The 27,157-nt window shown below is 43.5% G+C and overlaps 1 protein-coding gene across 4 annotated transcripts; it reads right to left on the bottom strand.

Annotated features, from left to right (window-relative positions):
- Positions 1-2,889: 2,889 nt before the first annotated feature.
- ZNF449 (zinc finger protein 449) lies at positions 2,890-26,616 on the bottom strand. Of its 4 annotated transcripts, none has more exons than XM_032849305.1 (5): positions 26,535-26,616; positions 23,961-24,409; positions 21,556-21,805; positions 6,027-6,140; positions 2,890-5,835 (listed from the first exon to the last, which is right to left on the bottom strand). In XM_032849305.1, exons 2-5 carry the CDS (start codon positions 24,312-24,314, stop codon positions 4,952-4,954), a joined length of 1,602 nt encoding a protein of 533 aa, XP_032705196.1. In that variant the 5' UTR covers positions 24,315-24,409; positions 26,535-26,616; the 3' UTR covers positions 2,890-4,951. The 4 variants fall into 4 exon arrangements, with proteins under 4 accessions (XP_032705196.1, XP_032705197.1, XP_032705194.1 ...); XM_032849306.1 differs by lacking the exon at positions 26,535-26,616 and adding an exon at positions 26,106-26,337; XM_032849303.1 differs by lacking the exon at positions 26,535-26,616 and adding an exon at positions 25,274-25,717.
- Between the last annotated feature and the right edge of the window lie 541 nt (positions 26,617-27,157).

The raw sequence follows: 27,157 nt of genomic DNA, 5'->3' as shown, positions 1-27,157 counted from the left end.
ATCACCAGTAGACAGAGAGGCAGGCAGAGAGAGGGGGAAGCAGGCTCCCTGCTGAGCAGAGAGCCTGATGCGGGGCTCTATCCCAGGACCCCAAGATCATGACCTGAGCCGAAGGCAGAGGCTCAACCCACTGAGCCACCCAGGCACCCCTAAATAAAATCTTTTTAAAAAATTATTTTAAAAAGAACACAAGGACGCCTGGGTGGCTCAGTGGGCTAAGCTGCTGCCTTCGGCTCAGGTCATGATCCCGGGGTCCTGGGATCGAGTCCCGAATCTGGCTCCTTGCTTGGCAGGGAGCCTGCTTCTCTCTCCACCTCTGCCTGCCTCTCTGCCTGCTTGTGAGCGTTCTCTCTCTCTCTCTCTCTCTCTCTGACAAATAAATAAATAAATAAAATCTTTTTTTAAAAAAATAAAAAGAACACAAAATGCAGGCCATGTTGAAAGGTGAAGAGGTGGTAAGGCGTCCAGGAGAGGGAGGGTCATGGATGGGATCTGCCTAACACATGAGTAATAACATAATCCCCTCAACATATGAATCAGGATTTCAGGCAATCCTTGGAGATAAAACTTCAATTTTGCGTATCAGTGTTTCATGTATATTGGGGGTTCTGATGGGTTTCCTTCATTCAGAGGAAAGAGAAATATTATTTTCATATCTTTCAATCCGCAAAGAATGTGAAATTCGGCCTTGTAAGACCTCTGAGAAGTCCGGTCTGACAAAGCAAGATGGAAAAGGCTGGACAGAGACTAACTTATCCATCACTCTGGTAAGAAAAGCAGCTACCACCACCCTTCAATCCCAGTAGTTAAAATTCCAGAATTAGGGGACCGGGTACATTGATAGCTGGGCACCTAGTAACAAATGCTATATGACATCCAGAACATAGTGCAAAGAAACCTTTCACCGAGGGAACAGGGGGTCCAAAAATGCAGGGAGGCAGAACGGGGAGTCAGCCAATCTCTTCTGTCTCACTGCCCCTTCACACACATCAAGGACACCCCTGAAGATATTAAAGTAACTGAAAGGTCCAAGACTGTATTCTAAGTGTCTGCCTTACATCTAGAACCCTGGTTTTCCAGGGCTTTAGGATACTAACCAAATTTTATCCCATATAACTCTTGAAAAAAAACAAAAACCTCAATGGGGGCAACTGGGTGGCTCAGTCAGTTAAGGTGCCCGACTTGGTTTCAGCTCAGGTCATGGTCTCAGCGTCCTGAGACTGAGCCCCTCATGGAGCAGTCTGCTTCCCCATCCCTCTCCCCCTACCTTTCCCCTCCCCTGCTCTCACATGCATGCGCACATGCGTGCACATGCTCTCAAATCTTTTTTTTTAATGTAAATGAACTTTTTTTCCCCTAAATGAACTTTAAAAGCAGAAATAGGATGAACCTCATTTTCTAATCACAGTGTGGCAAAACGAAAAAAAGTTAAAAAGAAAATGGCAGGGCGCCTGGGCGGCTCACATCATGATCTCAGGGTCCTGGGATCAGCCCCGCATCAGGCTCTCTGCTCAGCAGGGAGCCTGCTTCCTCCTCTCTCTCTCTGCCTGCGTCTCTGCCTACTTGTGATCTCTCTCTCTCTCTGTCAAATAAATAAATAAAATATTTTTAAAAAAGAAAATGGCAATATCATATAGCTTTGAATCAAAGAGGAATTATAATGGAAACTGCAATTATGAATAATTCTGAAATCATCAGTAATAACACCGTGGTAATTAATTTAATGTGCCAACTTGACTGGACTACGAGATGCCCAGAGAGCTGGTAAAACATTATTCCTGGACTTGTCCGTGAAGTGTCACCAAAAGAGATCATTAGCATTTTGACTCAGTGTCTCAGTAAAGTGATCTGCCTTCACCAGGTGGGTGGGCTGCACCCAAGCTTAAGGGTGAAAAAGTGGAAGAGCAAATTGCCTTGCTCTCTCCTTGAGTTAGGATGTCCTGTTCCTACTCTTGAACACTAAAGCTCCTGGTTCTGTGATTTCCAGCCTCTGGGACTTACACCTGCGACCCCCCCACCTTGGACTGGGAGTTACCACATCGGACTGGGAGTTACATGTTCCAACTAGAATTGAATTGTATCAGCAGCCCCCCTGGCTCTCCAGCTAGCAGACAGCCGATCACGGGACTTCTCGATCTTCGTGACTGTATGAGCCAATTTCCGTAATCAATCTGTCTCATTTTCTCTACACACACACACACACACACACACACACACACCCCATGGGTTTAGTTTCTCTGCAAAATCCTAATACAGACATTACCTATAATGTGACTAAAGCCATATTTAGAGGAAAATCTGTAACTTAAGTGTTTTTATCATTAAACAGAATGAAGAGAATGAAGACAATATCCAGAGTATCTATTGAAAAGCTTATACCGTGTAAGGCCTGGACAAGAAACATTTCATTTAACCCTCGGAGCACTTCTGAGGTGGCTGCTGGTTTTTGTCCTTCATGGCACTGAGGAGGTAGGGACTGTATTTTGCTATTACCTTTTGGAAACGTTCAGAAATAGAATTAGGCACATCCACTGGGACATCTGTTTCCAAGAACTACTTCACCTATTTCTTGACTCAGTGCCACAAATATGGGTTAATGCCTGTTATATACAGGATACTAGAACAACGAAATAGGTAACAGACATTCTCTCACCAGCGAAATCCAGTTGTGTGTTTAGGCTATAGATGGCGGGGGGAGCTCATGCGATGATGGCAGCTAAGCCTCCCAGCTAAAACTGACTGTATTAAATGTTCAGAATGATGCCTAACCCAGCACCATGGTGGGGACTGCGACGTAGGGTGGGAGGAGCCAGTCGCAGTGCCTGTCGCCACAGCTCAGGGAAGCGGCCCTGAGTTGCGCAAACCACATATAAATATGACTGAAGCAGGAAGAGCATACACATTTCCACTTTATTAAAATATTGCATAGATACAGAGCAGTTGGGCACATCCATTCTAAGGCACTGTCCTGGTTTGAATGCAAGTCCACAAGAGAGAAAAGAGAAGCCGTTACATTCCGTATTGTTCATCTCTACATTCAAGACTCCTCCCACGTTACGTGTTTATTGCTACTGGGATCTCAACGTGAACCCCACACTTATAGCAGCATCATACAGGGACCCGGATGACAAGAATTAAAGACACACCCTGGCTCTAGCACTTGGTATGATTTGGCACTTAATTCCAAACTCTCTTGCATTGTTCTCCCTGTGTTTCCCAACTCTTGTTTAACTAACGATATTATAAACTCCTTATGAACCGGACTCATGGATTCATGTCTTTACTGGTTTCCATTAAGCCTGGAACAGGACTAGTTGGGCACATAGTAGTTGCCCCCGAAATATTTATAGTCAATATCACTTCCGAGAACTTCAATGGAATAGAAAAAATATATATACTTTCCCTCATTCTTGATTAGGGAAAGGATGACTGGTATCTTCAAAAAGGGAAAATTCTTGAACGTCCTACCTCTTGTGTTTTGTAACAAGGAACTAGGCTGAATGATTATTTTCAGGTACCAACAGCTATAACTGACAAAGAGAGTTCTTCCCTTGTTACAGGACTTTGAGTCATTACCATGATTACATGAGAATGTTTATATAAGTAGGAATATGTGTGTGTGGTTATAAGTAAATTCCAAAGAGGCTGAGAATCACTGAGCGATGTACAAATTATCTCAAGTAGTGACCCCCACCTCCATAATGATGTGTGTATTACATAAAAAAATGTATATATGTAGAGAACTTTTCATAACACCCTTGAAACAACTGGAGATAACTAGGCTTGGGAGCAACAAGACTATACTGATAGCTACAGATATATTTGTTAAAGACAGTGTGTTCCAAGGAATATTTGCAGGATACTAGTTCCGTGGGTTATCACTGGGTGTACATGACAAAGGGTTCTGGGGTCAAATAGGCTGGCAAAACACTGTGCCAAAAGAGGTGCTTTTTTCTACCTTTACCGGAGGGCCTCTCAGACACTCCCACAGGCTGATGGGCACCGTCAATCTAGAAAGTGGACACAGCAGGGAGTCCTGGAGTTATTTGTAAAATATCTTGCAGAACTAAGTGCCCTATGACACACAGTTAGGGGGCCACTGAATTAAAGAATGGGTAAAATTTTAAAAGCACTGAGAGACACATTGGGTGAATACCAAAGGAGAGTACAAAGCAAAGGACACTGGTTCCTCAGTCAGTCTAAATTGAATCGGATTCTACTTGTATGACATCAACCGTCAAATGGACTCTTCCACAAAGAGCTTACTTACTCCATGAACAAAAGAAATCCTCAAAGGAATACTCAGTTCTACGTAGCATCACCCCAGACCACCAACTAAGCAGACTAGCAAACTCTGCACAACTCATAACTAAAGGTTAAAATCTTAATTTCCTTAAACATAAAAACTTCCAATGGACATAACCCCATTCTTACCAAGCACATGTGTTCCCAACACATTTTTTTCTATCATTTGACAAAATACACTGTCTCCTTTCTTGCTACTTAGGACACATAAAGCTTTGAACTAATATAATTGCCTTTAACAATGACAGCAGGAAAATTCTGGGGCTGCTATAGGAGATACATTGATGGACACAGTTATCCATCATGTTAACACTAACCTGAAAAGGACTGTCATCGATTATATGCTTTATGCTTTCTATCTATGATACAGTTGGCCTGGGACACAAAACATTTCCTTGTAATAAAAAAAAATAAGAGACAGAATAAACCAACTCTGGGAACATTGCAAAGGTAGATGGATACTCTAGAATTCATATACTTTGGAAGATGGGGTTCAGAATAGTTTTTAAAACCTGTTCTCATAAGCTCAAACAAAAAGGTTCTTCCAAGACAAACAGGCTGCTTTAAGTTAGTGTCAATTTCTTTTTTTTTAATTTTATTTTAGTTAGTGTCAATCTCTGTGGCAGCCTGTTGCCTTTAACAATTCTCAAAGAAGTCCTCTAAAGTGAGTGACCTGGTGCATAATGAGGCCTGCCCTCTGTCTGAAGCTTTTAGAACAGTGACTGCACTTGTATGGCTTCTCCCCTGTATGAATTCGCAAATGAATAACAAGGCTGGGTCTCTGTCTAAAGCTTTTCCCACAATAATTACATTTAAAAGGTCTCTCTTCCGTGTGAGTTCTCTGATGCAAAGTGAGAGCTGTCAGTCTACTAAAACTTTTACCACAACTGTGACATCTGTGAGGTTTTTCACCTGAATGCGTTTTCAGGTGTCTTTTGAGACTCGATCCATGACAAAAGCTTTTCCCACACTCCAGGCATTTGTACGTTTCTTCTTCTGAATGGGTTCTCTGGTGGCCTATCAGGTGCGACCGCCGAGTGAATCGCTTGTTACACACGGTGCACTCATAGGGCCTCTCCCCCGTGTGCAGCCGTTGGTGTCTATATAGGTCTGAACTACGGAGGAATCTTTTTCCACACTCGGGGCATTTATGGGGTTCCTCTCCTGAGTGAATTCTCTGGTGCCCTGTAAGTTGTGACTTCCGAGCGAAACACTTCCCACACTGAGGACATCGGTGAGGTTTGTCCCCTGGACTCTTTTTCTTCTGGGGCCTGGGGTTGAGAGGTTCTTCCAAGTTGGAATTTTCAGGTTTCTCTCCTGCCGAGGGCTCCTGCTGATCTACCAGTTTTGTTAAATCTGTCTGTAGGTCCTCTGGGGGGCTCTCCCACTGATTCTCCAACGGTACATAGTCCTTCTGCAAAATGGGACCGTGGAGAGCGTTCCCCTCTAGAGTAACAATAAATGGGTACATGTTCTCCAGTTTTTTCTGTTTGGAAGTTTCGTCTTCATTTTCTATCCCAATCTCAAAACCTGAAAGAAGAAACAAAAACAGCAGCTGTCACCGTGTCCCACAGAGAAAAAAAACGTGAAGGAAAGTGAAGAGTTGTATTAAACCACCAGTAGGAAGGCAGAAACTTTGAGGAGAATCCCAAACTCTTTATCCTGATCGAGGTTGAATTTTTCTTTTTGCTCTTCTGTGGTATCTGCGAATAATTACTTACCGATCTTGGAATCAAGTAATTGCTTCATTTCTTTGGACTCCTGTAGTTCCTTCACCCATGCTTCTTCCCGAGGCTCCAACGGAAAGCTCACGTCAAGCTTTGGTATTGGATATCCTGCCCGTAAGAAAGACGAGAAGCGTAACAGTTAACGTCACCACCAAGGTTTTTCCTTGATGGTATCTTGGACATGTGGCTGCTTAATGTCTACTTCCTCCCCAGTTAGAATGACTTGACCCCCGACTTCTTACAAGAGTCTTTCTTTTTTAAAGATAAGAGCAAAACATGAAATTCAAGGCTACTCTCCTCTAATCTACCGAAGGGGAGTGAATTTTTCTGTGTTGAAATCAATGCACTAAATGATTTCTGTTATCTATTTTGATATCCGATTATTCAGGTTGGAACCAAAACGGGAAGTAAATCTTCACAATGTTCTGGCATATAAAAACTGAGAAATGCTGTTCTTGAGTACCAAGCAAAGAGAGAGCTGAAAGTAGGGGTTATGAAACTGTTTACTAGAATAATTTCCATGGAGATTTTCAAATTAAAATGGAAAATGATGAAGCTGGCAATGAGCAAAAGCAGTGTTTGTTTCAGCCCAAGTCCAGAAGCGCACTCTCTTGAAATCAACCCAAACAACTCTCAAAGTGTTTCTCACTGCCAGTCTAAGAACAACTCGGACAAGATAGCGCCCAGGGGGCTCAGTCTGTTGAGTGTCCGACTCTTGATTTTGGCTCAGATCATGACCTCAGGGTCGTTACATCGAGCCCCGAGTCACACCCTGCACTGAGCGTGTAGCTTGGTTAAGATTTTCTCTTAAAAAAAAAAAACTAGAACAAGATTCTACACTACTGTTCCCTAGTGTCCTACCACCCCTTTCCTCACTGAGAGCTGCTGTGGCTTGTGTTCTCTTTCCACAACCTTTCCTCACCTTCCTCAGCTCTGGCGAAGTGTATTGGTCTGCAGTACAGTGTGGGATGGAAATTGCTGATTTTAAATCTAAATGCAGGGGCGCCTGGGTGGCTCAGTCAGTTAACTGTCTGCCTTTGGCTCAGGTCATGATCCCAGGGTCCTGGGATTGAACCCCATGTTGGGCTCCCTGCTCGGCGAGGAGCCTGCTTCTCCCTCTGCCCCTCAACCCACTTGTTCTCTCTCTATCAAATAAATAAACTCCTTATAAATAAATAAATATTAGCATTATCTTCTTAAATATTATCATGATTAAAATAACATTAGCAAGTTAATGAAAATTTAAGTTTCAAAACATGTCAAAACAGGAAGTGGACAAAAATACCTTATTTTATATTTCCATGGAAAAAAGACCTTTTAAGATTAGCACAAATGCATTTCAAATAAAATTCTGTTTAAACTCATATTGTTTTTGTTTAGATTTCAAAGCTATGACTGGGATCAAAGGGTCATAAGGCATGCGTCAAACAAAACTGGGGGTCACATGGAAGGAAAGCTACAGTGAAGGAAAAGTGAGAGCAAACAGAAACTTGAAACAAGCAGAGTTAGCAAAGGCATACGCATAAAATACGGATTTATGACCTAAACGTAGCAGGGGAGATGGACTTCCAGCATAGGACCATGAGGAGCTCTGTGGACTTAACCTCTTGGTGAAACTGGTGAAAATTATTAAAAATTTTTAAAAAAGCAAAAACTAGTCCTAAGGGCCTATAGCAAACCAGGAAACATCTTTTCTGGTTAATCTGCTAAAATTCACAAATAATAGGGAGAGTCTTAAGATATTAAACCACAACAGTGTCTTTAGTGCCTCTCCCAGCTCCACTCTAGATTGGCACAGCTAAGGGTCCGGGGGAGCCTCTCCTCGGCTCCCCTTCAGAGGGCTATCTTCCCAGGATGAGCAGGATGTCAGCACTTCCCATCCTACCCCCAGCTAACCACTGTTGATTCTCAAGTCCAAGCAATTGTGGCTGAGAGGCTGGGGGCTCCGTATGCACCCAGCCCCTCCCAGTGGCAAGAAGGATCTACCCCGGGTGCTAAGAATCCTACAGGACTCCCGGATTGTCCTTGCAAGGCAACTGTGACTTGAAGGCAGCGGTTCTATGCCTGCAGCGGCAACCCAGAAAGACCTGACACTGGGACCTCGAGCTCAGCTCCTAGAGTGACAAAGTTACTGGGAGACTTCACCCACCTCCAGAGCGAGGGATCAGAGATTTGGCCTGGGGGGCAGGGGAGAAGCAGGCCGTAAAACAGGCAGCTCCTAACATATTCGCACAGGAATGGATTCATTTGCAACAGAGAGTGGAAACAGTTGAGCCTAAGGATACTCTCAAAAAGAGGAGAGGTTACAATGCAAGGCAACTGGAAAGAATCTGACAGATTTATTGACTATATACCCTGAACTGTAGGCTGACTAGTTTGTGGGAGAGAACTGGGGGAAAAGACAGCTAGGAGGAGCCCTCCTGGCATCAGAACAAATCTCAAAAATTGACCTCAGGAATTAGCCCAACAAAGGTATCTGAAATGGACTGGCTTCATCTCCCAAGAGCTTATGCTCCAGAGCACTGTTGGAAACAGTAGAGCAACTAGTTGGCCATTAATGGCTAGGTCAGGTCAGAGAAAGAGACAGCCAATGAAAACCCTGTAAAAAGTATTGTCATTCAACGGTGACAGCGATTGTGTGCACAGCCAGGGCTGTGCTCCCTTATGAGCAACATCGAATGCTTAACATTTCAGAGTGGACTAGACCTCACTAAAATAATACAGCCATTTACCAAACAAATAAACAACAATAACAAGCCCTGGGGAGAAGAAAGAAGGACAGAGAATTGGTACAATATATTATCTAAAATGTCCAGTTTCCAACAAAACATGCTGAGACATGTATGTGGACAGGAAAGTATGACTCATACTCTGGAAAAAAAAAAGAGCAGGCAACAGAATCTGCCCATGTTAGTGACTACATACTAAATTCGACAAAGACCTGAAAGTAGCCATTATGAGTATGTTCCAAGAATGAAAGGAAACCATGATTAAAGAAGTAAAATTGGGGGTGCTTGGGTGGCTCAGTGGGTTAAAGCCTCTGCCTTCTGCTCAGGTCATGATCCCAGGGTCCTGGGATCGAGCCCCGCATCGGGCTCTCTGCTCAACGGGGAGCCTGCTTCCTCCTCTCTCTCTGCCTGCCTCTCTGCCTCCTTGTGATTTCTGTCTGTCAAATAAATAAATAAATCTTAAAAAAAAGAAGTAAAATTGGATGACAAACATCACATCACATCAAACAGAGAATATCACTAGAAAGTATAAAAAAGCATCCAGTGGAAATTCTGGAGTTGAAAACTACAATAACTGATATGGAAAATTCACTAGAACAGCTCAGGAAGAGATTTGAACTGTCAGAAGAATTAGTGAACTTGAAGATACATTAATAGAGACTATATTATCAGAAGAACAGAGGAAAAAAAGAACGAAGGGGAATTAATGGAACCTCAGAGAAAAGTGGGGAGCCACTCAGTGCACTAACAGGTAGATAATGAGAACCAGGAGAGGAAAGAAAGGAGCAGGGGGAAAACGGAACAAATAATGGACCCAAACGGCCCAAATATACTAAAACACATTCATCTGCTCATCTAGGAGGCTCAATGAGCTCCAAGTAAGACAAACAAACATGAAGGGAGCTACAAACAGACGTATGATAGTAAAAGCTCCTAAAAATCACAGAAAAGAAAGAAAACCTTGAAAGAGAGCAAGAGAAAAATGACTTGTCATTTACAAGGGAAGCCAAATGAAATTAAAAGCTGAGTTTTCATCAGCAACAGTGGAGGCCAGAAGATAGGAGGATAGCATATTCAAAGTGCTCAAGGAAAAATGAAAAATGCCAACCAAGAATCTTATATCTGGAAAAGCTAGCTTTAAAATGAATGTGAGAGACCCCTAGGTGGCCCAGTTAAGCATTAGACTCTTGATTTAGGCTCAGGTTATGATCTCAGATTCATGAGACTGAGCCCCATGTCAGGCTCTGCACTGGGCAGGAAGCCGGCTTGAGCTTCTCTCTCTCCCTTTGTATCACGCCCTCTCCCCACACTCTCCCTCTTTCTCAAAAGTAAACAAATAAATAATAACAAATGAATGTGAAATAACATATCTGATAAGCAAAAGAGGCTCAGTCAGTTGAGCATCTGCCTTTAGCGCAGGTCATGATTACAGGGTCCTGGGATCGAGTCCCGCATCGGGCTCCCTGCTCAGTGGGGAGTCTGCATCCCCCTCTCCCTCTGCCTGTCCCCTGCTTGTGCTCTCTCTCGCAAATAAAAAATTAAATATTTAAAATAAGAAAAACTGAGAGGGCTGCCTGGGTGGCTCAGTGGATTAAGCCTCTGCCTTCAGCTCAGGTCATGGTCTCAGGGTTCTGGGATGAAGCCCTGCATCGGGCTCTCTGCTCAGCAGGGAGCCTGCTTCCCCCCCTCTCTCTGCCTGCCTCTCTGCCTACTTGTGATCTCTGTCAAATAAATAAAATCTTTTAAAAAAATAACTGAGAGAATTCATTGGTAGCAGTCTTGCCTAACAAGAAATACTAAATAAAGGAAGTTCCTCAGTCTGAAAGCTAGTGATTCCAAATGGTAATTCAAATACACACACACACACAGACAAAAGGGCATGAGTAAGGATTATTATATAATTATAAAAGACAGTATATATTAATTTGTTTCTTTTTTTCTCTTAAAAGATTTTCAAAGCAATTGTATACAACAATATATATGTAGTACACTATTGGGCAAATAATCTAGAAATGTAATATATGACAGAAGATGAGAGCAAAATGTACTGGGCTAAAGAAATGACTCCAGGGGCACGTGGGTGGCTCAAGTGGGTTAAGCCTCTGCCTTCAGCTCAGGTCATGATCTCAGGGTCATAGGATCAAGCCCCACGTTGGGCTCTCTGCTCCACAAGGAGCCTGCTTCCCCCCTCTCTCTGTTTGCTTCTCTGCCTACTTGTGATCTCTATCTCTGTCAAATAAATAAATAAAATCTTAAAAAAAAAGAAAAAGAAATTACTCCAGTTAATAACTAAAATCTACAGGAAACCCCTAGGGCTAATAATACATTTTATGTTAATAAAAAAATTAAAATAAATTAAATAAATAAATAAATATATCTACAGGAAAAATGAAGAAAACCAGAAATATAAATAAGGTTAATATAACAAAAGCTATAATATCTATTTGTACTCCTTCTCTCTCTAGCTCTTTTAGAAGTCTTAAAATGACATAAACTAGTATCTTTAACAATACACAGCTGAGTTTCTTCTTTTGACTTTCTAACATTTTTAATGTAATATGTATGATAGCAATACCACAAGAAGGGAGAAAAGAGAATACAGCTATATAGGAAAAATTTTTTAGGGGGGAGGGGCAGAGAGGGAGGGAGAGAGAGAATCTTGTTTTTTTAAGATTTTATTTGTCAGAGAGAGAGAGAGAGAGCACAAGCAGGGGGGACCAGCAGGCAGAGGGAGAAGCAGGCTCTCCAGTGAGCAAGGAGCCCAATGTGGGACTCGATTCCAGGACCCTGGGATCATGACCCTAGCCAAAGGCAGACACTCAATAGACTGAGCCACCAGGCGTCCAGAGAGAGAGAATCTTAACCAAGCTCCATGCCCAGTGCAGAGCCCAACACTGGGCTTGATCTAGCAACCCTGAGATCATGACCTGAGCCGAAACTGAGAACTGGATGCTTCACCAACTGAGCCACCCAGGCAAGCCTGGAGAAATATTTCTATATTTCACTAGCAATAAATTAATGTAAGTCTAAAGCCGATGATGGTAAGATGTACGGCTAATCTCTAGAGTAACCACTAAGGAAATAACAGAAAAAAAAATGCTGAAACTTCACTTATGTAAAGTGCTACATTCAAAATAATTACTTTTGTGCAAAAGAAATCAGCAAATGAAGGAAAGAGAAACAAAAAAGATATGAGACATACAGAAAACAAAAAGTAAAATGGCAGGTATAAATTACACCATATCAAAAATAAGATTAAATATGTATGGGTTAAACAATTCAATCAAAAGGCAGAGACTGTCCTACTAGATTTTAAAAATCCAGCTACACGGGGCGCCTGGGTGGCTCAGTGGGTTAAGGCCTCTGCCTTCGCCTCAGGTCATGGTCCCAGGGTCCTGGGATGGAACCCCGCATTGGGCGCTCTGCTCAGTGGGGAGCCTGCTTCCCCCTCTCTCTCTTCCTGCCTCTCTGTCTACTTGTGATCTGTCAAACAAAAAAGTAATAATTAAAAAATAATAATAATTTAAAAAATAAAAATAAATAAAAATAAAAATAAAATTCCAACTACATGCTGCCTATGGGAGACACTTTAGATTCAAAGATAAAAGAGACCAAAGTAGAGGGATGGACAAAGATGTATCATGCAAATAACCCCAAGACCGCCAGAGTGACTACACTAAGAGCAGACAAAATGGACATCAGAACAAAAAAAGTTACTAGAGATAAATAGGATCATTTTATAACGATAAAGTGACCAATCAATCAGGAAGATAGAATGATTATAATCATGCACACACTGAAAAACAGAGTACCAAATGCATGATTGCAAAAACTGACAGAAATAGTAAAAGCAATATGACAACTGAGCAATGACAGTTGGAGAATTCAATCCCTCTCTACACTGCTGGATAGAAAATTAGGCAGAAGGTCAACAAGAGAAGACAAAAACTTACGAGCCAACTAAATGTCACAGACATTCATAGAACACTCCAACCAAGGGCGCCTGAGTGGCTCAGTTGGTTAAGCGACTGCCTTCAGCTCAGGTCATGATCCCAGAGTACCGGGATCCAGTCCCGTATTGGGCTCCCAGCTCCATGTGGAGTCTGCTTCTCCCTCTGACCTTCTCCTTTCTCATGCTCTCTCTTCCTGTCTCTCTCTCAAATAAATAAATAAAATCTAAAAAAAAAGAATACTCCAACCAAGAAGTGTAGAATATGCATTCTTCTCAAGTGCATATGGAAAATTCTCCAGGGCAGTCAAAACGCTATACCATAAAACAAATGTTCAAAAATGTAAAAGCCATACCCTTAGGCCATTTCTGCTTCCAAGCAAAGTGAACAGCCAGATACACCACTCGAGAAACAATGTTCTCGGAGGCACCTGGGTGGCTCAGTCAGTGAAACATCTACCTTCGGCTCAGGTCATGATCCCCGGGTCCTGGGATTAAGCCCCACACTGGGCTCTCTGCTGAGCAGCAGGCCTGCTTCTCCCTCTCCCACTCCCCCTGCTTGGGTTCCCTCTCTTGCCGTCTCTCTCTCTGTCAGATAAATAAAATCTTAAAGAAAAAGAAGTAACACTGATTCTACATAATGTCTCACTGAACAGAAGAGAATGAAATACTTTCTAACATTCTTTAATGGCATAAGGAAAGAAAAATGTATCGATGGAATAGAATCAATATTTAAGAAATATCAAATATCCTTGACACGCATTAGCAACTGACTTGTTATAAAGGTACCAAGACAATTCCATGGGGAAAGAATAGTCTTGTCCACAAATGGTGCTGGGACAACTGGATGTGCACAGGCAAAAGCATGAAGGTCCCCCTCCTCACATCACATACGAATGTTAATTCAGAATGGATCAATGACCTAAATTGAAGAGCTAAATCCACAAGACTCTTAGAAGGAAACAAAGGTATTGATCTTCATGACCTTGAATTAGGCAACAGTTTCTTAAATATAACATCCAAAGTATAAACAACAAAAGAAAAAATAGAAATTCTCCCTAAAAACTTTCAAAAACTAGAAAAGGAGGGAAGACTTTGCCACTCATTCTATGAGGCCAGTATTACCCTGATAACAAAATCTGATAAAGACAGGACCAAAAAAACTATAGACCAGTATCTCTGATGCAAATGGATTCAAAAATCTTCAACAAAATACTAGCAAACCAACTCCAGCAACATATAATATGAATTATACACCAGGATCAAGTGGTATTTATCTCAGGAATGCAATGTTGACTTAACATTCAAAAGTTAAAGAAATAGGGGTGCCTGGGTGGCTCAGTCAGTTAAGCATCTGCCTTCAGCTCAGGTCACGATCTCGGGGTCCTGGGATTGAGCCCCGTATCAGGCTCCCTGCTTAGCAGGGGATGCCTGCTTCTCCCTCTCCCTCTCCCCCTGCTTATGTTCCCTCTCTCGCTGTCCCTCTCTCTGTCAAATAAATAATATATTTAAACAAGAAGTTAAGGAAATATACCATTACAAAAGAATGAAGAGTAAAAACCACATGGTCATCTCAATAGACACATAAAAGACATGTGACAAAATTCACCAGTTTCTTGATAAAAACACTCAATATTCCATGAGTAGAAGGGAATTTCCTCATCCTGATAAAAGGAATCTATGAAGGACTCATAGCTAATATTATAAATAATGACAAAAGACTAAGTACATTTCCCCTGAAATAAGGAACAAGACAAGGATGCCCGGTCACACCATTTATGTTCAACATTGTACTGGGGGTCCTAGCCAGGGCAATCAGGAAAAAAAAAAGAAACAAAAAAAGATCACTCTGTGGAAAGCTCTTCTCCCAGAACTTGATGTGACTGGCTCCTTATTAATCAGGTCCAGCTCCAATGTCACCTCCTCAGAGATAACTTCCCTGACCAGAAATAAAACAGCCCTGTCAGATTTCAGTATCATCTCCCTGTTTTACTCTCTGACATTTACTACTTTGTAACATTCATTTGTTTATAAGTTGGTCTCTTCCATCTAGAATGTAAGCTTTGTGAGATCAAGGACTTCACATATCTAGGGGCTCCTGGGTGGCTCAGGAGGTTAAGTGTCTGCCTTCTGCTCAGGTTGATCCCAAGGTCCTGGGGCAGAGTCCACTGCCAGGCTCCTTGCTCAGCAGGGAGCCTGCTTCTCCCTCTGCCTGCTGCTTCCCCTACTTGTGCTCTCCCTCTCTCTCTACTAAATAAATAAAATCTTTTAAAAGAAAATAATTCCACTGACAATGCTATTAAAAAAGAATAAAATACTTAGGAACAAATTTAATAAAAGCAGTTTAAAACTTACACTTGGGAAATTATAAAATATTATAAAACTGAAACAAGATCTAAATAAATGGAAAAGCACCCCCTGTGCATGCATCACAAATTTAGTATTGTTAACATGGCAATACTCCCCAGATTGATCTACATGTTCAACACAACCCCTGTCAGAAACCCAGCTGACTTCTTTGTAGAAAGTGATAAGCTGATTCTAAATATCACATGGAGTTGTAAAAAACTCAGAACAGCCAAAACAATCTTGAAAAATAGAAAAGTTGAGAGCCATCACGCTTTCATGTTTCCAAAATACTACAATGCAATAATAAAGACACTGTGGTATTTCCAAAAAAATAGACATATACATCAGTAGAATAGACATGACTGTCCAGCAAAAAGCCCATATTCCTGTGGTCAACTGATTTTTTTAAGTTTTTGTTTATTTATTTGAGAGAAAGAGCATGAGTGGGGGGAGGCTCAGAGGGAGAAGCAGATTCCATGCTGAGTAGGGAGGCCCCGCCCAACCTGGGAATCAATTCCAGGACCCTGGGATCATGACATGAGCCTAAGGCAGAGGCTTAACTGACTGAGCCACCCAGGTGCCCCATCAACTGATTTTTGATAAGGGTTTCAAGGCCTTTCAATGTGAAAAGAACGACCTTTTTAGCGAATCATGCTGAAACAATTGAATATGCAAAAATATATATAAATAGGGGTGCCTGGGTGGCTCAGTTGGTTAAGCATCTGCTTTCGGCTCAGGTCATGATCCTGGGGTCCTGGGATCAAGCCCCATGTCAGTCTTCCTGCTCAGTGGGGAGCCTGTTTTTCTGCCCGTCCCCACTGCTCGTGCTTTCTCTCTCTCAAATAACTACAATTTTTTAAAAATATAAATATACATATACATATTATTTGGACCACTACTGTGCAACTTACACTAAAATTAACTGAATATGAATTAAGGGGTTAAATGTAAGCTAAAACTATAAACTCTTAGGAGAGAATTTAGGGGTTAATTTTCATGACCTTGTATTAGGCAATGATTTCTAAGATCTGACATAAAAAACATAAGCAACAAAAGAAAAAATAATTAAACTGGACTATCAAAATTTTTTTAAAAACTGTGCTAAAAGAACACAATTAAGAAAGTGAAAAGAAAGAAAAAAAAAAGAAAGAAAGTGAAAAGAAGGGCGCCTGGCTGGCTCAGTCACTGAAGTGTCTGCCTTTGGCTCAGGTCACAATCCCAGGGTCCCGGGATCGAGTCCCACCTCTGGCTCCCTGTTCAGCAGGAAGCCTGCTTCTTCCTCTCCCTCTGCCTGCTGCTCTCATTCGTGCTCTCTCTCAAACAAATAAAGAAAATCTTTTTTAAAAAAAGAAAGTTAAAAGACAAACCACAGAACATGAAAGAATATTTACAAGTCATATATCTAGTAACAGACTTTATCTAGAATATGCAAAGGTCATATACAACTCAATAATAAAAACACATATAATCCAATTTAAAAACAGGCAAAAACTCTAAATAGGCATTTCTCCAATAAATATATACAAATGACTGCTAAGTCCATGAAAAGATGCTCAACACCATTAGTCTTTGAAGAAATGCAAATCAAACCTCAATTAGATAGCACTTAACACCTACTAAGATGGCTAGAATAGAAAATGTCAGATTCTTTTCAAGTGCACCTGAGACAATTTCTGGCATACAGACTGTATGTTAGGCCACAAGTTAGTTCCAATATATTTAAAAATTGGTATCATTCAAAGTACATACTCTAACCACAATGGGATGAAATGAGAAATAAAACAAAGGGAAAACTGGAAAATTGACTAATTTGTGAAAAATAACACCTCTTACACAACCAATGTATGCAAGAAGAAATCACAAAGAAAATTAGAAAATACATAGAAATAGGGGCACCTGAGGGGCTTAGTGGGTTAAGCCTCTGCATTCAGCTCAGGTCATGATCCCAGGGTCCTGGGATTGAGCCCCACATCGGGCTCTCTGCTCAGCAGGGAGCCTGCTTCCCCCTCTCTCTCTGCCTACCCCTCTGCCTACTTGTGATCTCTCTGTCAAATAAATAAATAAAATCTTAAAAAAGGAAAATACTTAGAGATAAATGAAAATGAAAATGCAAAGTACCGGGAATTTATAGTTATAAGTACTTACATTAGTAAACAAAAAAGATCCCAAAACAATAATATAACTTTATAACTTAAGGAACTAATAAGAAAAAAAACTAAACCCAAAGCTAGTAGAAGGAAGGAAGCAATAAAGAATAGGCAGAAATAAACAAACTAAAATGACTAGAAAGACAATAGGGAAAATCAATGAAACCAAAAATTGTTTTTTTGTAAAGATCAATGAACTTGAGAAACCTTTAGCTAGAAGAACTAAGAAAAAAAGAAAGGCTCAAATCGCTAAAATTAAAAAGGGAAAATAAATAAGATGAAACAGAGAGGGAGGCAAGCCATAAAAGACACTGAACTTTAGGAAACAAACAGGGGGAGGGGAGAGGCGGGATGGGGTAATTGGGCATTAAGGAGGGCATGTGATGTGATGAGCACTAGGTTATTTGTAAGTGATGAATCACTAAATTCCACCTATGAAACTAATATAGTATATGTTAACTACACTGAATTTAAAGAATTTTAAAAATTAAAGTGGCGATATTACCAATGATTCTACATAAATAAAGAGAACTATAAGAGTACTATGAACAATTGTACACAAATTGGATAACCTAGATGAAATGGATAAATTACCAGAAACACAAAACCCACCAAGACTAAATCATAAAGAATGAGAAAAATCTGAACAGACCTATAACCAGTAAAGAGATTGAAGCAACAATCAAAAATCTCCTGACAAAGAAAAGCCCTAGACCTGATAGCTTCACTGGTGGCTTCCACCAAACATGTAGAGAAGAACTAATACAAATTGTTCTTAAACTTCCAAAAAGGCACGTCTGAGTGGCTCAATCAGTTAAGCATCTGCCTTCCGCTCGGGTCATGATCCTGGAGTCCTGGGATCAAGCCCTGCTCTGGGCCCCCTATTCAGTGGGGAGTCTGTTTCTCCTTCTCCTTCTGCCCTCTCCCTGTTTGTGCTCTCTCTCTCAAATAAATAAATAAATAAATACAATCTTCTTAAAAAAAGCTTTTCAAATAAAAAAAAAATGAAGGGAAGGAGACACTTCCTAACTTAATTCTCTGAGGCCAACATTATCAATACCAAAGCCAGAAAAGACACTATTAGAAAATGACACACCAATATCCCTTATGAACACTGATTTAAAAAAAAAAAACCTGAAAAAATTTTAGCAAGTTGAATTCAGCAGCATATTTAAAGGATGATACATCACAACCATGCGATATTTGTTCCTGGAATGCAAGAATGTTTCAACATATGAAAATCGGTCAATACAATATGCCACATTAACAAAATGAAGAGAAAAAAACACATTATCATCTCAAAGGATGTGGGGAAAGCAACTGACAGAATTCAACATCCTTTCATAATAAAAAAGAGAAACACTCAACAAAATAGGAACAGAAGGAAACTACCTCCACATAATAAAAGCCATACAGGAAAATCCAACAGGGAACTTTATACTCAATGGTGAAAGACTGAAAGCTTTCCCTCTAAAGTCAGGTAGAAGGCAAGGATGCCTGCTTTGGCCACTCTATTTAACACAGTACTAGAAGTTCTAGCTAGAGCAATTAGGCGATAAAAAGAAAAAGGCTTTCAAATTGGAAAGGACGAAGTAAAATGGTCTCCATTGGAAGATGATATGATCTAATTTGCAGAACCCTTGAAGTTTCCACTAAAAAACTGTTAAAATTCATAAATGAATTCAGCAAAACACCAGGATACAAAATGAACTTGCAAAAATCAGTTCCAATTCTATATGCTAACAATGAACAATGAAAAATTCTGGAAACTATGAAAACAATTCCATGTATAACAGCATTGAAAAGAATAAAATACTTAGGAGTTAACTTAAACAAGTATGTGAAAGACTTGTACAATCAAAATTACAAAACACTGATAAAAGAAAATAAAGAAGATATAAAGGAAAACACATCCCATGTTCATGGACTAGACAACTTGATATTGTTAAGATGTCAATACTCCCAAAAGTGATGTACAGATTCAATACAATCTATCAAAACCCCAATGATACTCTTTTTTGCATTAATAGAAAAACCTGGGGTGCCTGGGTGGCTCAGTGGGTTAAAGCCTCTGCCTTTGGCTCAGGTCATGATCCCAGGGTCCTGGGATCGAGCCCCGCATTGGGCTCTCTGCTCAGTTGGGAGCCTGCTTCCTCCTCTCTCTCTGCCTGCCTCTCCGCCTACTTGAGATCTCTGTTGTCAAATAAATGAAAATCTTTAAATAAAAAGTACATAATAAAGAAAAAAAAAGCCCAGGAGCGCCTGGATGGCTCAGTCAGTTAACCATCCAGCTCTTGATTTCAGCTCAGGTCATGAGCTCAAGATCATGAGATCGAGCCCCACATCAGGCTCCGCCCTGGGCATGGAGCCTATTAAAATTCTCTCTCTCCTTCTCCCCCCAACCACTGTTCACTCTCTCTAAAAAAAAAAATTTAATAAAAAAATCCATACCTAAAATTTATATGGAATTTCCAGGGATGCCCAAATAAACAAAAAAAAAAATTGGAAAGGAAGAACAAAGCTAGAGGTCTCACACTTCCTGATTTCAAAACTTATTAAAAAGTGACAGTAATCAAAATAGGTTGGTACTGGCATAAAGACAGGCATATAGACCAACAGAATACAATAGACAGCACATAAATAAACCTTCATATATATGTGGAAGTGATTGTTAACAACAATACCAAGATCATTCAATAGCAAAACAATAATCTTTCAACATACGGTGCTGGGAAAACTGGATTATGCACGTGCAAATAAATGAAGTTAGAACCTTACGTAAGAGCACATGCAAAAGTTAACACAAAACAGATCAAATTCCTAAAATTAGGACCTAAAATTATAAAACTTGGAAGAAAACCTAGAGGAAAAGCTTGAAGAATTGAATTCAGCAATGATTTCTTGGATATGACACCTAAAGTATAGGCAACAAAAGAAAAAAGTGGGCACAGAGTACTTCATGAAAAATTTAAAAATTTATCCATCAAAAGCTTCAACAGAGTAAAAAGGCAACCGACAAATGGGAAAAATATTCGCCAATCCTATCTGATATGGAATTAATATCCGGGATATATAGAGAATTCTGAAATTCAATGACAAAAAGCAAGTGGATTTTGCAATGCACAAAGGACGTGAACTGACTTTCTCCACAGAAGATATCCGAACGGTCAATACCATTAATCACTTGAGAAATGCAAATCCAAACTACCCTGAGAGGCCACCCCACACCAATGAGGAGTGCTGCTATCACATATCGGAAAGCAACAAGTGTTGGTGAGCATATGGAGAAACCGGAAAGGTTATGCACTGTCGGGGGGCACGGAAACTGGTGCAGCCGCTGTGGAGGCTGCTCCTCAATTAAATATAGAATTCCCAGGACACCTGGGTGGCTCAGTGGGTTAAGCCTCTGCCTTCAGCTCAGGTCATGATCTCAGGATCCTGGGATCGAGTCCCTCATTGGGCTCTCTGCTCAGCGGGGAGCCTCCTTCCCCTCCTCTCTCTCTGCCTGCCTCTCTGCCTACTTGTGATCTCTGTCAAATAAATAAATAAAATCTTTTTAAAAAATAGAATTCCCGTATGATTCAGCAATTCTACCTCTGGTTGTGTGCCCAAAAGAAGTAAAAGTGGGGCCTCAAAAAGGTATGTGCACACCCATGTTCATACAGGCATTACTCAGGACAGCTAAAACACAGAAGCAACCCAAGTGTATGCCTATGGAAAACAGATCAATAAAATGTTTTTTAGCCTTTACTTGGATAGAAACACTGACCCACACTACAACCTGCATAAACCTGAAGGACGTTCTGCTAAGTGAAATAAACCAGTCTCAAAATGACAGATACTATATGATCCCGTTTATATGAGGTACATAGCAGAGTCCAATTCAGAGAGATGGAAAGTTGAATCATAGTCTCCAGGGGCTAGGGAGATGTGGAGTTTTTGTTTAAATGAGTATGGGGTTTCAGTTTTACAGAATGAAAGTCGTTATGAACATGGATGGTAGGGATGGTTCCATATTACGAATGTATTCTATACCACTGAACTATACATGTCAAAATGATTAGGACACCAAATCTTGGGATGTGTGTATTTTACAATAATAAAAAAAACACTGAAAGGAGAAAAAATAGGCTTCTTGAGCAGGGTCATCAGCTGAAGGGGTTCTGAACCCCACCTGATGTCCCCCACTCTGTTCCCAGCCATTCCCAGAGGGCACCCCTCCTCGTACTCCTGATCACAGTGGTCCGCTTCCATTCGGTAATCGGTGTTTCTAACCCAACCCCAAACCTGGGAAGCTCTCAAGCTCTCAAAACACGAACCACAGAAAGGAAGTGAACCCCTTGCCTTACCAGGGTCCAGGAAGGGCTGGCAGTCCTCAGCAGCTCCGTAGCCCAGCTCTGGCAGCCCTGCTTGGGGCATCCAGGCCTCGGCACCAGGGGCGTCCGGGGCAGGTCCCATCACCTGCAGCGGGGGCGACTCCAGGTGGATGTTTGGTGGTACATGCGCCGGGCCCACTGGTGCCAGCTCCTCCAACAGCATTTCCTGCCTATCGATCTGGGGGAAAGGGCACAACCCATCACTCTCCAGTCGACACCGGCACTGCCCAGGGACAACAACAGGAGCCACCCATGTGATTTTAATTTCCCAAGACCCACATAAAAAAAGACACTGGTGAAGTTGATCATAATGACATGCACGATTTCACCCAATATGGCTAAAATATCGTACTTTCGGAATGTAATCAATACGGACAAGCATTCATCAGACATTTCACCTACTTTCTCTTTCTGACTCGGTCTTCTGAACGGGAAGGGCATTTTATACTCACAGTGCATCTCAATGTGGACTAGCCAGATCTCTAGGTGCTCAAGAGCCACTCTTGGCTGGTGGCTACCACACTGGGCAGTGCACAATGAGGCCACAGGCGGATAAAATCCTAGAGAGCAAGCCAAAGCCAGCAGACAGAGAAAGGAAGGGAACACCATGAATTCATTCTCTCCTAGGGGATGGGGGTGGGCGACAGGAAACTTTGGAAGACTCTGGCTCTGGCAGGCTACCTGGAGGGAAACAACTGCCCAACAGGAAGCCCTTTCTCCCTTCTGCCAAAAGTTCTGCCCCGTGCCAGGGGACTCTGAGTGGGGGGCAATGGCACCGCCACCAAAGGCTGATGCGGTACCATGGCAGGTGACTGTCCAAACTTAGCAGAAGGAGATGGGAGTCTCATTCCCGGTGTGGAACTGCTCCAGGCCCCCACCAACTCTGGAGTGCCCCCACAAACTTTCATCTAGGGACAAAGAGCCTGTCAATATCACCCCAGTACTCATACAGTCACGAAATATTTCTGCATGATTTAGCATGACTTGAATCTTCTGGGAATGCCCTACTTTGGACATCAGGCAACCACTCTATCACTTATTGTTCAGCCTGACTAACACGTGTGGCCACTTGGGAAAGTCAGAGACCAGCCGAGCCAGTGGCTGTCGCCTTCGCAGTGAGTCTCTGCATAGACGTGAGCATGTGACAACCTCATGAGGTTTTCAGGTGCGGTCAAGCCCCAACGTGTGTGTTTGCACACTCGTTCGATGGTGACAAACTACATTCCTTTATATCTTTTCTGGGCTCAACTTCACTCAGATTGGCAACATCTTCTTACAAAGAGTCAGTTAAGGGGCACCTGGGTGGCTCAGTGGGTTAAAGCCTCTGCCTTTGGCTCAGGTCATGATCCCAGGGTCCTGGGATCGAGCCCTGCATCGGGCTCTCTGCTCAGCAGGGAGTCTGCTCCCCCCAACCCCGCCTGCCTCTCTGCCCACTTGTGAGTTCTGTCTGTCAAATAAATAAATAAAATCTTAAAAAAAAGAGTCAGATAATAAATAATTTACACTTCGTGGGGCATGTTGGTCTACTGTGTCCAGTTCTTGTATTAACAACCCTCTAAAAAGGTAATAACCAGGGGTGCCTGGGTGGCTCAATCAGTTAAGCAGCTGCCTTCAGCTCAGGTCATAATCCCAGAGTCCTGGGATCAAGTCCCACATCAGGCTCCTTGCTCAGCGGGGAGCCTGCTTCTCCCTCCGCCTGCTGCTCCCCCTACTTGGTCTCTCTCTCTCTCTGTCTCTCTCTGACAAATAAATTTTTAAAATCTTTAAAAAATAGGGGCGCCTGGGTGGCTCAGTGGGTTAAAGCCTCTGCCTTCGGCTCAGGTCATGATCCCAGTGTCCTGGGATCGAGCCCCACATCGGGCTCTCTGCTCTGCGGGGAGCCTGCTTCCTCCTCTCTCTCTCTGCCTGCCTCTCTCTGCCTACTTGTGATCTCTGTCTGTCAAATGAATAAATAAAATCTTTAAAAAAAAATCTTTAAAAAATAAACATTAAATAAATAAATAAAATAAAAAATAAAAAAGGCAATAATCATTATTAGCTCACGGGCTGCAGAAAAGAGGCCACGAGCTGCATTTGGCCCACAGACCACAGAGCACTTCTCATAGCAATGTTTTTGATTCTGTGTACGGAAGCAGGTTACATTCTACATAAATTTCACTTCAGGATAGTAGAAGGTGCAGTACCGATTATTCCAGAACAGGAGTGGGGTTTAACAGCTGAGAATTGCTGAGCCATACCTGCTAATGCCAGCAGAAGGGAAAAATGAAAATCCCTTCAGGGAAAGCACGGAGCTCACAACAGAAAATGTCTGCTCGAGTATCAGATGTCTCTGCTACTTCTTTTTGTCTCATTACCAAGATCCCAAACTCCTTTCTCACCTGCTGCTCTGGGATGTCCAGTTCTCTCTGTAAGTCTTCTATCAGTGACACAACTCTTTCTCTATTCTCTGGGCAATGCTCCCTCACCCAGGTCTCTATCTCCGTGGGCAGGATGGTTAGGAACTGCTCCAACACCAGCAGCTCCAGAATCTGCTCCTTAGAACGCATCTTTGGCTTCAGCCACTGACAGCAAAGCTCCCAGAGTTTGTTGAAAGCTTCATGAGGCCCAGCTGCTTCTTTGTACTGGAACTGCCTGAAGCGCTGACGGAAAACTTCACAGTCGGCATCGTAGTCTTGAAACACGGAGCCCTGATTCAGCGAGGCCTGAATGGCACAACCCAGGGCCACCGCCATCGCCCCGTTCTGGCCGTGTACACTTTCTCTGGGGCCTGAAGTCTCAGATTCCAATGTGCTCCTCTTTTTAGGCGTCAAGGGGGAGCCACCCACAGCTGAGGACAGGACAAATGAGAAAGGGGGAACAGCAGTGGTTACCAATGGCCATACTCGGCTCCCTTAACTTGCTCACTTTCCACCATGCCCTAGAGCAGCAGACCTTAATCTTTGTTGGTGATTTTGAGAATCTAATGAAGACCATGGAATCACTTCCTAGAAAAACACACAGACACATCGAATTCTGCATCCATTTTCCAAAAATTCACAAAATGTTCTAGAACACACACGGACCCTCTAGAGCTCCACTACCCGATATGGTAGCCACAGGTTCCATGGGACTGTTTCGGTTTAAATCCATTGAAACCGCACATTCAGTTTCTCATTCAAACTAGCCACATTTCAAGTGCTCCAAAGACAACATTGTAGAAGGTTCTACCGGACAGCTTGCGTCTAGAATTCCTTTGATCCAAGGCTAAGACCTCTTCCCATAAATGAGCCACCATAGATGGGCTGGCCTGTAAACTATCTCATACAAGCTGTCTTGTGCCTCTGAATATATACAGGCCACAAAAGAAACAGGGGAGCACTGATGAATGACTGTAAAGTCCATGTGCCTTGCAGTGACCCATGGTCACCTTCAGCCATCGGCATCTTGGCTAGAGCCTCGCGTCCACAGGCTGCCAATCCACAACCCTTCATTCTTCTCCACTCAACCTACATGTACTTCCACCAACAGTGGCCTGACCCTCGTCCTGTGATGGCAAGTCAGAGGGCTTTCTCATGACAACAACACACCGCCACAGGGCAGGTGACCAGCCATCTGGTCCGCACAGGTAACCAAGGACACTGATCACGTTCATGACACTATGTCCCAGTGCTGTTCCAAGTCTCCCACACGTGGCAGGTCACGTGGTGCTCACCCAGAGCGAGCAGGTGGGGACTAGCATGATGTCCTGGGTACATATGAGCTGACTGAGGCTGGAGGCTCTGGAGCACTGAATAAGCTGTCTCAGGTCTCATGGTCAATGCCAGAGGGAAATGGTGAGAAGGTTAGAATGAACAGATCTCTGCAACATTCATATCTAAAAATCATCCAGATGTTCATAGTGCAATGTCTGAGGTCACCAACTGGTACAGACCAGGTCTCAATACCAGTACCCACCCTATGCTATGGATTCTCTCTCTTTATTTGCCAAGATGCCTCACATAACCGTCCTCTTCCCTGGAGTGGCACAGGGCAAAAAACACTCATAATCTCCCTACCTAGTCATCCCAAACGTACACCGTGACCCTATATCTTGACGGTAACGTGAACTTTTAGCAGCAGACCCATCCACATGTGATAACCTGCTCGCTTTGTGACCCTAACACCCAGTTTCTCTTTAACATGAAAATAATCATAGCATCGAGTTCAAGAAAATGCGGTGGCTGCAGCTGCGTGGAAGCGAACAGGAGCCACGCCTGGCCCGGCCCAGCCCAGAGGAAGCGCTCCAGCAAGGTTACTGCTCCCCACGACTCATTCCTAGAAAGCCTCCACGTCCCCGCCTGGGCACCGAACCCTCTTCTCTGGAAGGCATCCAGGACCCGGGCGGGCTTGGGCTGTGGACCCGCCCTGACCCTGCTCAGCCTCGCAGCCCGCCGCCCTCCCCAGAGGGGCCCAAACCCTCCACCGCGTCCAGCGGGGCCCTCACTGTCCCGCCTTTCCTCCACCCGCCCTCCCGCAGGGAAACCTCGCTGCACCCCAGGACTCACGGCTTCTCCCCACACCGGCCCGAGCGAGCCCGCGCTCACACGGCCCACGGATAAAGAGGGTGTGTGCAAAGCGGGCACTCGCGGAAAAGCGAGGAGGGACACGTCGCGGGAACGTCTTAAAGCCGGTTACAAATCGGCTGCCCGGGGCGCGGGCACGGCCCCCGCGCGCTCCCCACAGGATGTCCCGGCGCCCCAATGGGCGCTCTGGCCCGGGACAACCCCGGGAAGGCCCGGCCGGGTCGCAGGGAGCGGCAGCAGGGACCCGGGCCGGATAGGGGCCCGCCGCCCGTCGCTCGTCCACGCGGCCGCCGACGGGTCAGGGTTGGCGGCCGCCGTTTGGCGTAGCCCTAGCGGGTTGTGAGCCCCGCCGCCCGCGCCCGCGCCAGCGCCCCAGGGACGGCCACGCCCTCTGGCCGCTCGGGGACTCACCGCCTCGGCGCCCACGGCTCTCCCAGGCTCCCTGGGGCAGCTGCGCAAGACGCAGGCGCGCGCCCGCCCTGCGGACTACATTTCCCGATAGGCGCCGAGACACGCTCCTCGCTGACTGGGCCCCGGAGCCTGCTGACGTGGGAGGGGTCGCCACTTCCTTGGCCTCCTAGGGGCCTCCTGCCGCTTTGGAAGCGTTAGCGTTTCCGGTCTTAAGCGCTTCCAGAGCCCAGGGGCATGGGTGGGACGTCCCTGGTTCCTGATACTAGCAAAGGCTTCTCTTACAGCCGCCCTGGAGTAACCCCAGCGGTAGGGAACTCCTTTAACTCTTTTACTCCTGGGTCCCTGATTCTCAAGCCTCTTAGTGCAGAAGAATTTCTTGGGAGAGGCCATAGTTAAACTTCAGATTTCTGGGCCCCTTCACGACATCTCTGACACACCGCATCTCCCATGAGCTGAAGAATTCGCATTTTTTTAAAGATTTTACTTATAAGAGAGGGAAACATGAGCACAGGCGGGGCGGGGAGGGGCAGAAAGAGAGAGCAGTAGATTCCCCACTGATCCGGGAGCCCCAGGGGTTCCATCCCAGGACCCTGGGATTACGACCTGAACCACACAACCCTCCC

This window comes from Lontra canadensis, unplaced genomic scaffold, assembly GCF_010015895.1.
Source record: "Lontra canadensis isolate GAN:19392208 unplaced genomic scaffold, GSC_riverotter_1.0 scaffold223, whole genome shotgun sequence".
Lineage (NCBI taxonomy): Eukaryota > Metazoa > Chordata > Mammalia > Carnivora > Mustelidae > Lontra > Lontra canadensis.
This window is presented reverse-complemented; position numbering and strand designations above follow the sequence as displayed.